Source organism: Pavona decussata, unplaced genomic scaffold (genome assembly GCF_977016875.1).
Source record: "Pavona decussata unplaced genomic scaffold, jaPavDecu1.1 SCAFFOLD_252, whole genome shotgun sequence".
Taxonomy (NCBI): Eukaryota; Metazoa; Cnidaria; class Anthozoa; order Scleractinia; family Agariciidae; genus Pavona; species Pavona decussata.
Window position 1 is genome coordinate 591,911 of NW_028145655.1, and position 14,004 is coordinate 605,914.

Here is a 14,004-nt window from a genome sequence, read left to right on the forward strand (position 1 = left end):
ACAGCTTTGTGGATGTATGCTTCAGAAGCTTCACATGATAATTGAATATTAGTCATTTCTGGTGGGTAGAATTCAAACACAATTGTGTATGTTCCAATAGCAAGAGTATAAATATTGAAACCTATCCTTGATCTGTAATCATTACTTCCACTGTCTTTAATCAATGTGATATCATAAGCTTTTTTATTCTGATGCGGGGATTGATTGAAAGCAGCTATGCCATTCACTGTGATATTGTATTCTGAACTGCTTTCATCGGTATCTGTAAGATATTTGAATTCATTTGTTTTATGGCTGCTGACAAGATGACTTTGCTCCAATTTGTCATCAAAATATTTTTTGGTAGTAGCATCATTATCATCAGTTGGTTGAGCCATATCTTTGATTTGTTTATTATTCATATCAAGGTTTCCAGTCATTGCAACACTTCCATCTTTTTTCAAATATACACTCAAATCACTTCCAACAGATGGTATTTTAGCTATTTCTGTATCAACATATGCTTTAGTGGAAGCATCATTGGGATTGGAAGGATTTCCAAGAACGATTATTTTATGACCTCTCATATCTAATTCACCACCAAGAGCATTGGGTGTTAACCTGTTGAGAAAGTTATGATCAACGTAGTGTTTATTAACAGCATCGTTATCATCAGTTGGTTGAGCCATATCTTTGATTTTATGATTGTCCATATCGAGGTCACTATTGGAGACTTTTTGTAAATATTTTGTATCACAGAAACCTAAATTAACGACATCATATGTATTTTGTATATTGGCTCCAAGATTAGTAATTTGTTGATTACCCATATCCAGATTTCCCGTCATTTCAACAGTGCCATCTTTTTTCAAATATGTAGATAAATCAGGTGATGGTATTTTTTTAATCTCATCATCGACATATTTTTTATTCGCCGCTTGATCGTTATTATCAGGTTTTAAAATATTAATATCAAAAAATGTTTTCCGTCCAGTAATATGTTGTTCTGTTGATGTAACCATTATTTCGCTTTTAGCTCGTCCACCATATCCATCAAAGTTTTGCAAATCTGGTATATGAAGATGAATGTTTTCATAAGACTGATGCTCAGTCAATAATCGAACATCATTGGAGCTGCCAGCACCGTCTGGCGTGTCTTGTAGATAGATACTATTGGTATGAACACTACCAGTATCGCTGTAAATTACTGCTTTATCAGCTTGTACATTACCAGGAGCATTATCCAACAATTGTATTTGGCTCTTTGTGACAACATCATTGGGATCAGCTCCTTGTTTAACATTAACAAGTTTTTTGTTTTGTATATCATAATTTCCATTTTGGGTCAATTTAAACCCTATTCCTTGAGGCCCAGCGGCTCCTTGAAGAGGAACCGTTCTGAATCCTCCCGTTGTGAAAGAAGACGATGAACTATGTTCGTTGAATATTCCCATTTATATCATTTGGTTATATTGTTCCATAAAAATTCCTGTAAATTCTTTTCATGGGCTTATCAACATATAGAAATGAAAATGGCTCTTTGGTTGCTTTAATGTATTTATCCTTTTCGACACCCAACTCACGGGATATCAGACTTCTTTCATTGCTGCTAGGAAAGTCATAGACACAGAAATAAGAGCAATTGAGTCGAATATCTTTCGGTGTTTTGTAAAACGATTGGCTCAGATAAATAACAGAGCAGTTCTTGTGTCTGCCACGAATGAAATAATCAATCAATGGCTTCTGGTTTTTTTCACAAATAAAGTCATCAAATATTACTATCTTCTGAGCATCTTCATCCTTCAATTCCTCCACTGGAATTATATCATCATTGCTACAAACAAGGACATTATACCCGACACTATTTGATATATCAGTCAATGTTTGAATCATATCCTTGTATTTTTGTTGCTCCAAATTTTTGGCATATAAATGTATTCTATCATAATACAAAAGGGGTTTCATCAGCATATGGTACAATAAATTTGTCTTTCCAGATCCTGAATTACCACATATTAGCATCCGAAAAGTGTCATTTGGCATGTAACCATACAATCTTTTGAAATTAGTGTTTTTATCATGTCTGTCATAATTTGGGATTTCCATGTATATCAATACATTATATAAGTTGAGAAAAGTTAATATAAGTTTATAATATAATGGATCTACAAAGATTAAAACAACTATCTGAAGCCAAGAATAAGGCTGGAACAATAACCAAACAAGTTAGAGACACATTGAAGGAGTACAAGCATGATAAACAAGATTTACAACAAGGTTTATCAGAAACGTTCAAACCAATTATTAAAGCTCAAGAGGAAACAAAACAAACAATTGATGAAAAACAAGACCAACTGATTGAACAATTGGAGAAAAACCAAAAAGCGTTGACTTCAGGTTTGGAAGACATTGCTATGTTAACTTATCAACCAGAAACAAAACCACAACCACAATTACCAGAATCAAAGTTACCAGTAGATTATCAACCAGCAATGTCAAATTTGGATGCTGGTTTTGATGATGATGAGTTCCAAAAATTGATGCAATACGATCTTGCACCTCCGAGTTCTGTTCTCCAATCTTCTATGCAAGGAGATATTGACATCAAGGATTATGATGCAAATATTGGCAAGATGTTAAAAAAAAAAAAGAATAAAGAAGGGTCCTTTATCCAAGGGCCAAGGAAAGACCAAGAATAAAGACAAAATTGATAAAATAGATGAAGATATAAAATTATTACAAAAATACAGAGGGCGCATTAAAATAATCCCAGAAGGAATGAAAACCATCAAAAAAGGTTATGGTCATACGCAACCAAAGAGAAATGCATACAAAATATCATCTTCTGGGCAATATGGTCAACTGATGATTGATATTCCAAAATTAATGGGACAACTCAGACTTGTGGCAACAAAAGATAAACGCAAAGTAATGGACAAAAAGGTTGATTTCGATACAATCGATTTATTGACCAAGAGATTTAATTCAAAGAAGAAATACAGCGATATTGCCAAAATGGTATTCGATGAATTGAATCAACTCAGTGAGATTCCAATCCATAAATCAAGCAAAAAATTCAAGAAATTGGGCTCTGGTGTTGTTTATTTCAATGATGCTAATGATTTGATTGACAGAATAGAATTACTTGGTGGATCCATTTTGGCTGGCAATAATGGAGTCAAAGAGGAATTTTCACAAATAGCCCATAAATTGAATCAACTTGGCTTGATAAACAACAAACAACTCATTGATTTATTGCAACAATATATAATGTAATGATATATGCAAGAAAGAGCGATACATATTTCATCTGTTAACCGACAAAAAATAGGTCGAAGTCGACCTGAAAACTTTATTATCAAATTTGATCCACCATTAAAGCTTGACACAACAATGAGACATGAGCTAGCTGTTGATCGAGTTTCAATGACATACTCGTGGCATAATGTCAATGCAGGATACAACAATAATACAATCAAATACAGCACAGAGAATGGTGCAAATTGGAAGACAATCACATTTGTTGATGGTATGTATTCATATGATGATCTTGATGATTATATCACTCAATCAATAATTCAAAATGGAGATAAACCATCTTCCAGCAAGGGCATCAATCTATATTTTGTGCTTTCATCATATAGAGTTATCATTGAGCTAGACAACCAATGGAAGCTTGATATTAGAAACTCTAATTTTGGAGCGCTTATTGGATTTGTCCCAAAGTTAATTACCCAAACTGAACACGGGACAAAATTGCCAAATATTACAAATGATATTGACGTTTTGAACATTAATTGTGATATAATAACTGATAGCCTCAGTGATGGACGATTCACAAATACACTGATAATGATACCCACTGACAATTTAACAAGGAGTTATCCATTTACTTTTGAGCCAAAAAGAGCATTATTCAGCCCAGTTTCCAAATCAATTATTTCAGAAATGGGGATAACAGTGACTGACGCTTTGGGTCGGCCAATTGACTTGAATGGCATTGACTGGTTCATGAGCTTGATTCTCAGGTCTAGTTTAATATAATATATCAATATATGGTACGACAAAGTGAATTTAAGCCACGTTTTGACCCAGAATTGGGTCGTTATGTAAGCAAACATATCCATGGTGAAGGATTTATGGATTTTTTCAGATCAGTTGGATCAAAACTTTTCGGAAAAACAGCAAAAGAATTAGCTAAGAAAGGAGCCAAAACTGCAGCTGAAAAAGCAGTCACCAAAACTGGTGAGTTTGCTGGTAATAAAGCAGGTGATAAAATAATTCAATTATTGAGCAAAAAACAACCTTCCAAAACAAAATCAGTGACAATGAGCCAACCAAAAATGGAGCAGCCACTGACTGATTTTCAAATAGCTGAGAGAGTCAATCAGATGATATCCGGTGGAAAACTCAAAAGAAGGAGGAAATGAAAATAATGTAACATGTGTTTATAAATGAAATCATTCAGAAATCCAAAATATATTGAAAGGTTTGAAGATGTCTTCTTCCAATTGGAGACACCATTGAATACTGGTAATCCAGGAAATAATAGGTCACAAAAGAAAGATGGTTATCGTTTTGTAGTCGATAACACAGGAGAAGTTACTCCATTTGATTGGTATAATGCAAGAATATCGGTTGGTTTCAAAGTCCAAACAATGCAAAATGGAAATATAGCAGCTGAAGACCATAATGGTATTGTAAATGGCTCTCACAGTCTTATAAATGATTTGGACATCAGGCTAAATGGTAAACATGTGTATGATTGTAATTATGCAAATCATTGTGTTAATATCAAGAATCTATTGGAATATAGTCCAGTATATGCTCAATCAACTGCAACCAATGAGTTTTTCTATCTGGATACAAACCGAAGTGCTGAAGAGAGACCTGCACAAGCTTTGTACAACAAAGGATTTGCTGCAAGAAAAGCGCTTTTGGGTCTATCAGCGGTTGTCAATACAGAAATACCATTGAATCGATACGCATTCTTTGAAGCATTGAGAGATGAGTTATTGCCATCAACACGATTGGAATTGAATTTGGAGATCGAATCTGATGCCAATCTTATTTGGCAAGCTGGGGCTGATTGTCGTGTAATGATTACTAGAATGGAGCTTATTGTGCCACGAATCACTTTCAATTCAGAAGGACAATCACTGTACATGAATCAATTTTTGAAGCCTCATAAATGGGTTTATTTGCGTGAAAATGTGGAAAGAAGCAATTCATCAACACAAAGAAGTGGTAATTTTCAGATAACAAGTGGTATTTCAAAGCCAAGACATGTGTTTGTTTTTATTATCAATGATGCAAATATTGGAGCACAAACAGTAAATCCATTTTTGTACAATACATTAAGTGTATCAACAGATCCCAGAACATTGCTGAACTGTCATTTATCTGTGGCTAATGGCAATGAATATCCTGATGTACATTACACTCCAGAGGCTGATTTGACTCGAGTTTACAGAGATGTCCTCAAATATGTGCATGCAAATAATGAATACAGTCAGGGGACTTTGTTGAATATCAATAACTTCAAAACACTATTTTCATTCGTGTATTTCGATTTAACAAAACAAAAAATGGATATCAAAGATGGTACCACAAAGCTGACATTTCATTATGAATTATCTGGTACAACTGCAGCTGCATATTCAGTTTATGCATTGACATTATATGAACAAGACGCTGAGCTCATCCAGAAAGATGGAAAACTATTGTTTCGATAAATTGTCCAAAATTTTTAATGTAACGTTAGTTATATAAAAGATATGACAACTTATCATTCACATGGAGTAAAACTATCAATTGGGCAAAAAGATAAACTAGCAAAAGCATTAAAAAACAATTCAGCAATAACAATAAGATTATCAAATTCTGAATTAACTGGTCCGGATCAGCTGATGCTAATCAAAACACAAATAAATAGGCTGGAAAAGGCAATGCAAAACAAAACTGGAGCAGATATTAAAATAAGCAAAACACAGATACGAAAAGCTGTACAACAAAGAGGCAGTCTTTGGTCATCATTATTCAAAATTGGCACAAAATTACTACCAATGGCAGCAAAAGCAGTTGGACCATTAGCTACTGGAGCACTTTCTGGGCTTGCAAATGTGGGAGTCAATAAAATATTTGGTAGAGGTCAAGTTGAAGGTTTCCTCATTCCTCAAAATAAAATTGATCAATTAATAAAATACAAAGATTGGCTCACTGAAGCACAAAAGAAGCAAATTGTCAATGCAATACATACTGGTGGACAGATTGTAATTAAACCAACTAAGGCACAATCAGGAGGTTTTTTGGGGACATTATTGGCTTCAATTGGCATTCCAATGGTTTTGAATGCATTGATGGGTAAAGGGTTACAGGTGGATAGAAGTAGATCCAGAAGATCGGTCCCAGTTTTTGTTCCAAACACAACCAAAAAAGATGGTGGTTTGGTCCTGCCAGTTAATTATAGATCGCCTCCATTTTTCGGTACATGGGATCAATATGGCAAAGGAAAAAAAAAACCAAAAAAGGAAAAGGTCTGTTGTTAGGCAAAAACAGTCCATTCAAGGGGATTCCATTAATCGGAGACATTCTGTGAAATTCATAAATAAACCACTCAGTAACTTTGAACTCATTGATTGGGTCAAAAAACTCAAAATAAAACACTTCAGAGGCATTTACAGCAGGGATAATCTACCACAAAATATGAAAAAAGATGAAGTTGGTATCATTAACCTGGATTCACAGATTGGACCAGGTACACATTGGGTTGCGTATCGAAACGGAGACAAATATGCAGAATATTTTGATAGTTTTGGGTTTATTATGCCAAAAGAAATTATGCAATTCATGTCAACAAGAGGCAAACGATTAATGTATTCAGGTGATGAAATCCAGGAAAGAGATTCAGTATTGTGTGGCTATTGGTGTTTGTATTATTTATTTGAGAGACAAAAGGGTACAAGTATATTGAAAACAATCCACAATGCACATTTTGACATGGACAATCAAAGTGTCAATCATAATTTTATAATCCAATATTTTAAAAAATTATCTAATCAATAGTATATGAGAAAATTTTGCGAAGATTGTCAAGAAGAAACTGATCATTTTGGAGATGTTTGTTTAGAATGTTATTATGTAACAGATTCTGAAGATGATTCAAGTGACTACAGTTAGCATGAGTCTGACAGAGAATTCACCAATGATGAAAGTGACTCAGATTATGAGTCTGACTCTGATGATAATTAATCTAATATAGTGATATAAAATGGTCAAATCATATTGTGTTAAACAAAAGAAAGAAACTGAATGTGTTCAGCCTTCAGGTTACAAGCAAGCCAAAAATGGTCGGCTCATGTTCTTCTGTACATGTGCTGAATGTGGTATAACTAAAACCAAATTTGTTAAAAAAACAGGGAAACTAAATAGCCCGTCCGAAGGGGCGGGCATAATGGATACTTTAGCATCAACTGGTGCTGATATGTTAATTCAACATGCAATACCATGGATGGGAAAGAAAGCAGTTGAAATGGGTCGCTATTATGGGTCTGAAGCACTTAGAAACCCCAAATTGCAGAAGAAAGCTATTGATTATGCTATCTCTAAAGCAACTCCTTTTGTTCAAAAGACTGGATCAGAGATGTTTGATAAATTATCATCCAAAGTAAGACCAAAAAGAAGGTACAAAACTGACCGAGAAGAACTTGATGGTGGTAATTTGGATACAATTTTAGAACAATTTTGTACACCTGGTAAGGTTGCATCGAAGTCGATGGATGTTGTTGGAACATTAATTCCATCAACAAAGGAAGTCTTTGATAGATACAAATCTGGAGACATTGCCAAAAGTGCATTCAGCACAGATACTGGAATATTGTCTAACCAATTTTGGACTGGCAAGGCTGTAAAAAAGACATTAGAAAAATACAAAGATTATCCATGTTCAAGTATGGTAAAAATTGGAAAAAAATATCATAATACACCAAGTTGATCAAGCTATGATTCCATTGGTTGACATCCACCAAATTGGACTGAGTATGATAAAGGAATCAAAGGACGACCCAAAAGTGGTGGTTCAATTGATATACACAAAGCAATTGGTAAGCTACCAAAACCCAAAGCTGGTTGGGTACTTCCAGGGCACAAATACACTGGTCCATACAATGATTTGGAAAAACAAGTAAAATATAACCCCAAAACAGGGCAAATATTGGAAATTTATGATAAACCAACAGGCAAAACAGATGCAATAGCCATGCAACATGATGTTGATTATTCAGTCTGCAAAGATGACAAAAAATGTAAAAACAAATCTGATAAAAAGATGGTTAAATCATTGGATGCTGTTCCATACTCCGAACGACAATGGGGACATTGGTTGGCAAGAAATGCAATAAATGCAAAACAGAAACTGGGTCTTGGGGTTCCAAAAAACGTCAAAAGCCGTCGGGTAAAGATGAAAACTGGCAAGAAAAATTAGCTAATGAGCTGCATAAACCCATAAGGCGTAACTTTACTCGGCGGCGTGTTATTGTAAATAATATTGATGAAATATGGGCTGCTGATCTTGTTGAAATGCAACAATTCAGTAAATGGAATAAAGGTAACAGGTATCTTCTCATGGCTATAGATGTTTTCAGCAAATACGGCTGGATTGTCCCATTAAAAGATAAAAAAGGTGAGACTATAACTACAGCATTTCAAAGCATATTCAAAGAGGGTCGAAAACCAAAGTATCTATGGACTGATAAAGGCTCAGAGTTCTACAACAAACATTTCAAAGACTTGCTCAATAAACATAACATTACACTGTATTCGACTGAAAATGAAGAAAAATCATCAGTGGTGGAAAGATGGAATCGGACGATTAAAAATAAAATGTGGAAACGATTCACTGCCCAAGGCAATACAATGTATCTGGGTATTTTGCCTGAAATATTGAATCAGTATAATAACACTAGACACAGTTCAATAAAAATGACACCGACAGTGGCATCTAAGAAAAAGAATAAAGGAATTGTTTACTTCAATCTACATGGAAATTCAACACAATTATCAAGCAAAGCAAAATTTAAAGTTGGTGACAAGGTTAGAATATCAAAGTATAAAAGAAAGCTGTTCGATCGAGGTTATACAGAAAACTGGACAGAAGAGGTCTTCATTATCGATAAAATTCAATACACTACACCAATCACATATAAACTAAAAGATCTGAACGATGAACAGATTAAAGGGAGCTTTTATGAACCGGAATTATTGAAAGCTAAACAGGAGATATTCAGAATCGATAAAGTTATCAGGAGAGATTACAAGAAGAAACAAGCTTTGGTAAAGTGGAAAGGATACAATGATGCCTTTAACTCTTGGATCCCAATCAAGGATTTAGTTTATGTGCAAAAATAATAAGCTCATTTCACGGCCTCACGAATATTCGATAGCGAGTCGACTATAATGCAAGATAAATGATATTCTTACCTCAAAAAGCGTCTACAAACATCAGAACGATGAAAGTGGAGAAATAAATGTCCAAATATCCCAAAACATAAACGATAAACATCAAAACACAAACTCTTTACAAAATGGCGGACATGTTAAATAAAAGACTAGTGTCCAGTCCCCTTTGGGTTGTGTCATCGTGTACTTGATGATGTCATACATAAGGGACTTTCCCTATGAAATGAGTCATCAGATTTCTATTGTTTACAAGTCATATGACAGTCGTATGATTCTCTCAACCAATCACAATCTTCACAATTTTGCTTCACAATTGTGAAATTTTTCAGTGAAACACATAGTCATTTGTGAAATTTTTCAGTGAAGTTGTATGACAGTTGCGTGAATAAATTACAAACATTTGAAGTAAAGTTTACTCGAAAAGTTTGTTTCAGATGTTATAAAGTGACTAAAACAGAACCGAGGAAAATTTAGGTTTTTCAAAACCGAGGATTTAGGTTTTTGAGTTCATTGTTGAATCAGGTATGAATTTTGCGAATATTTTGAAAGTGCGTTTATAGCCCCAAACATCTAACTACTATCATCCAAAACAAAATAACAACGTGATTCCTAAGTGTGAATGGCAAAATTCAAATACCATCATATAGTCCAGCTGCTAACGACCAGAAATGTTCGTTTTATGATAAAAGCATGAACCTTGGCAGGCTTACTAAGCTCTGTGAGAGAAATATTTCCTGATATGGAGCCATCCCAAATTAACACCCAGAGTCACGTACAGCGCATGTCAAAAAATGGCATATAAAGCCTTCACATGGAAACGAGCCTGATGTAAAATGCTTTTTCCTGGCGTTGCTTGGACAACTATGTTAAGTTTTTTGCTTTCTATTATTAGAGCACGTTATATTATACATTGCTTTTGAATATAAAAACAAGTCATGTGACTGATCACGTGACTGTTTTGCATTCCATTAACAGCATAGCATTAAGCAACTTGTAAGATTTAAGAATCCCTCTTTCTCAACAGAAATTTCTGCGATGCCAGGTGATTTGAAATAATTTTTAACCATTCTATGAATTCTGAAATAAAGTCATTAAAAATGTACACCTAGAAGCACACAATTATGTATGCACAAAATTGGAGCGGCGGGAATTGCATGAAATTGAGACTGACACATTCACGTTGGTTTTGTTGAGATAATCCGCTTGGATAAGGCCTTGCAGCTAAGAAACGATCGATGATTTCCGACTGAAAAAAAAATACTGATTTTTATCCCCTAAGTAGAGGTTACCAAATACTATTTCAAAATGAACTCCCTTCTGAAAGTCAAAGCTTATTACAAAAAAGCTGATATCTTCTCCAGTGAGCCATCATCATCATCATCATCATCGTTCGCCTATCAAGTTCGGGACGTGCGCAAACTTCACGATCCACAATAGCGTTCCCGAGATCTGACCTTTCTATCCCTGAGTCCCTGGCAATCATGTCGGGAAAGGTCAATCTTCTGGAGTGGATAGGGCCACTTGGCTTCCATAGTAAGAGGGACTGGTTATTCTCACCCATAGCTCTCTGGCAATGACCAGCAAATTGAAGTTGCCGCTTGGCGAGCTTCTGGGAGAGTGGTAGAAGATTTCCTCGTAAATGCTCTTGTGAACGTGTGGCGTGCTCAGAAAAGTGAATGTTTTGAGCACGTGGGAGTAGATTGGTATATGTCCCATCAAGCCGTTGTTGTTGGCGCAAAGTTAGTGTCCACGTCTCGGGACCGTAAAGCAGAATTGGCTCAATTAACATATTAAGCAAATAAATGTTCTGTTCATTGGCAAGGTCGGAATGTTATATCTTGTTCAGCTCATTACACGCAAGCTAAGGCTGTACGGGACTTTACATCCTTTTGTCAGTAGATTATGTATGGGCCGAGATATTTGAAGTCGTCGACTTGAGTGATCATTCCGCCTGCTAGTGAGCGCAGGTAACACTTTGTAGTAGTGGAAATGAACTGTTTTGCAATGTCATCTGCAAAATCAAGATCAGTTGAATACTTTGCAGGTTGCCTTTGGCTACGTTTAGGATCGATTTGTAGGCCCTGTTCATTGATGGTGTGTAGTGAGAGAAGGAGAACATAGTCCAGCACAGTGATGAATAGGAATGGCGCTAAAGTTAGCCGGCATTTCTTGTGAAGGCACGGCGATCAAGCTCATCTTGTATGCCTGGGCCCTTAAGGGAAAAGTGTGGGGTTTTTTTCCTGTGATAAAGCAGACTCCCCTTCAGGACTACGTGCCCATTTAAATCTTGGAGTAGACAATAAAGTGAGAAAATGTGCCATCCTCTTCAACGAAGTTTTTAGCAAAGTTAATTATTAGAGACATATGATACCAAGCGCCAATAAACGCTAGTGTCCTATGGGATGTAACGGCTCTCGCATTTGATAGAAATGCCACTCGGGCTACGCCTTCGTAGCTTTCTATCTATGCTCGAGACCCTATATCTCATAGACACCTCGCGTTCATTGTCTAACCCTTACTTATACTTAAACGGCGACAATGAGGCAGCGAACAATATAACGACAAAACTGTTTCGTTTTCTGTTCTTATAGTGTTCCTCATAGCTATTTTGGGAAATTACATTACGTAATTCTAGAACGTTCCGAGCTTTGTGATGAGACTTTGCTTGGTCGGTCACCTCAATATATCAGTAATCTAATATCAATAATTAAACAATCTGCCTATCACTCCCGTTCAAATGATGTAATTTTACTAGAATTCCCACAAGGAAAAATGTAGCGATTATAATTTGGTGGTAGGTCTTTTGTAGCCGCGGCTCCCACACTGCAGAATACTTTACCTCTTGCCATAGAGAAACCTAGATCACTTCATTGTTTTAAATCCTCACTGTAAACTTGTATTTTTAAGGTTACCGGATACCTTTTTTTTGCCCAAAAAAATTGAGACCAAATTAAACATTACTAGTCTCGCTTCATTTTCAAAAAAATATATATTACAAATCTTTAGGCGTACGTGAATTATCAACAAGAAAGTATTTTCAAATGAAATTCTATCACCCGTCAAAGTACTATAAGCCAATTAAAACGTGTCAGCGTCAGCGTCAGCGCTTTCCTTTTGTTTGCGTTTGTAACTTGTGATTTATGCACCTACCAATGTTTTGCCCCAGGATGAAGGAGAGGGGGGGGGGGGAAGTGGGCGGGCAACCCACGGGCATTTGACTTGGTGAAGCTCCACTCGGGTAGGGATTTTGACATCCACAATGGCCCCGTGGGTGGGAAATTTGACTCAGTCGCCAACTTCGGTCGCCATCTTGAAAGTGGAGAGGGCCTGGGAATGAGCGGTCCGCCATCTTGGAAAATACCCAGAAGTCATTTTAATGAGTCCCCGCGCTCTTCTTCGCTTCGCGAACAATGGCTGAACGCAAGGTAAGGAGTATTTTGATGCTTTTAAAGTAAAAAGTTGCTGTCTTTAACATCCATCCGATATATGTCTTTGAAGTTTTATATTCATATAGTGTTTTTCTGCCGGATTTTGAACGAAATAGTCGCACAGAAAGTCATTTACATACTAACTTAAATCTGAGTTTACTAGATGCTTTCCCATGAGGTTTTGACAGAGAGAGAAAGAGATCGAAAAATCATGTGTAAAGGCAAGACATGTGCAGGGCACTACATGATGCCAGGCGAATTGTTCTGTGTTGACGCCTCGACCAGTGTTGCATCATCACCTCCAAGTGAAGTACTGAAAACTCTGTATGATAATGACCCAAACGACCTGGAAGGAGCAGCAAGACAAGTACTCTTACCCACAAATGAGGTAAGGAACATTATAACTGTAGTGACCAGAAATTCACACTTCTGCTAACTACATGTAATTGTCTTAATTACTTCAAGGTTGGGATGTGGTTTAACCATCTAAAGACTGTTCAGGACAACAGAAAGAGAGGGGCAGCAAAGGCAGCTCAGACAAGGAAAAAGAGAGGATACAACAAGAAAGACTCAGCGAAGGTCTGTAACTCAGATATATTGATTGCAAGTAAAACTAGATACCACACAGTTAATTCACAATAATATTTGATTGTAATCTAAAATGTTCATGATTTCATTTGTATGAATTTTACGTAACTGGGTACCTCCTTTTGTGCTTCCTTGCTTAAGGTACTCTGTGGCTACTGCAAGAAAGAAGACCCAGAAGAGGAGGATGGAGCTGAAACTGTTCAGTGGATACAGTGTGATGCCTGCGATAATTGGTTTCACAGAGTTTGTGCATTAAACCCACTTGATGATGACATGTTCTGGCATTGCATGTTTTGTATTGCTGTAAATACCATGTGAAGCAGTTCACAGGTATAGTGTTGAGTGAGCTTACTGCACCCTGGAGTCGTTGAGTTCTTTAATAAAGTATTGTGATTGCCTCAGTCAGTTTATTGATATTATACAAGTTCTGGGATCCCCAGGGGTGGGAATTTGACTTTTAATGGATACCCAAGGGTGGGGAAATTGACATTTAAAAGCCTGAAAATGTCAAATTCCGGTGGGGTTGCCCCCCCCCCCCCATGCCGGGGGAAAA

The 14,004-nt window shown here is 36.3% G+C and overlaps 2 protein-coding genes across 2 annotated transcripts in view; one reads left to right on the forward strand and one right to left on the reverse strand.

Annotated features, from left to right (window-relative positions):
* The window catches only part of LOC146456960 (scavenger receptor cysteine-rich domain-containing protein DMBT1-like), a gene marked incomplete at its 3' end in the record, with an annotated part of 596,400 nt that overhangs the window by 536,716 nt on the left and 45,680 nt on the right, over nucleotides 1-14,004 (reverse strand). The gene's annotated exons all lie outside the window — the stretch shown is intronic.
* On the forward strand, nucleotides 13,084-13,974 carry LOC146456980 (uncharacterized). The gene is made up of 3 exons (XM_085092491.1): nucleotides 13,084-13,251; nucleotides 13,329-13,442; nucleotides 13,593-13,974. The coding sequence occupies exons 1-3, from the start codon at nucleotides 13,108-13,110 to the stop codon at nucleotides 13,767-13,769; spliced, it is 435 nt and encodes a 144-aa protein (XP_084948617.1). The 5' UTR covers nucleotides 13,084-13,107; the 3' UTR covers nucleotides 13,770-13,974.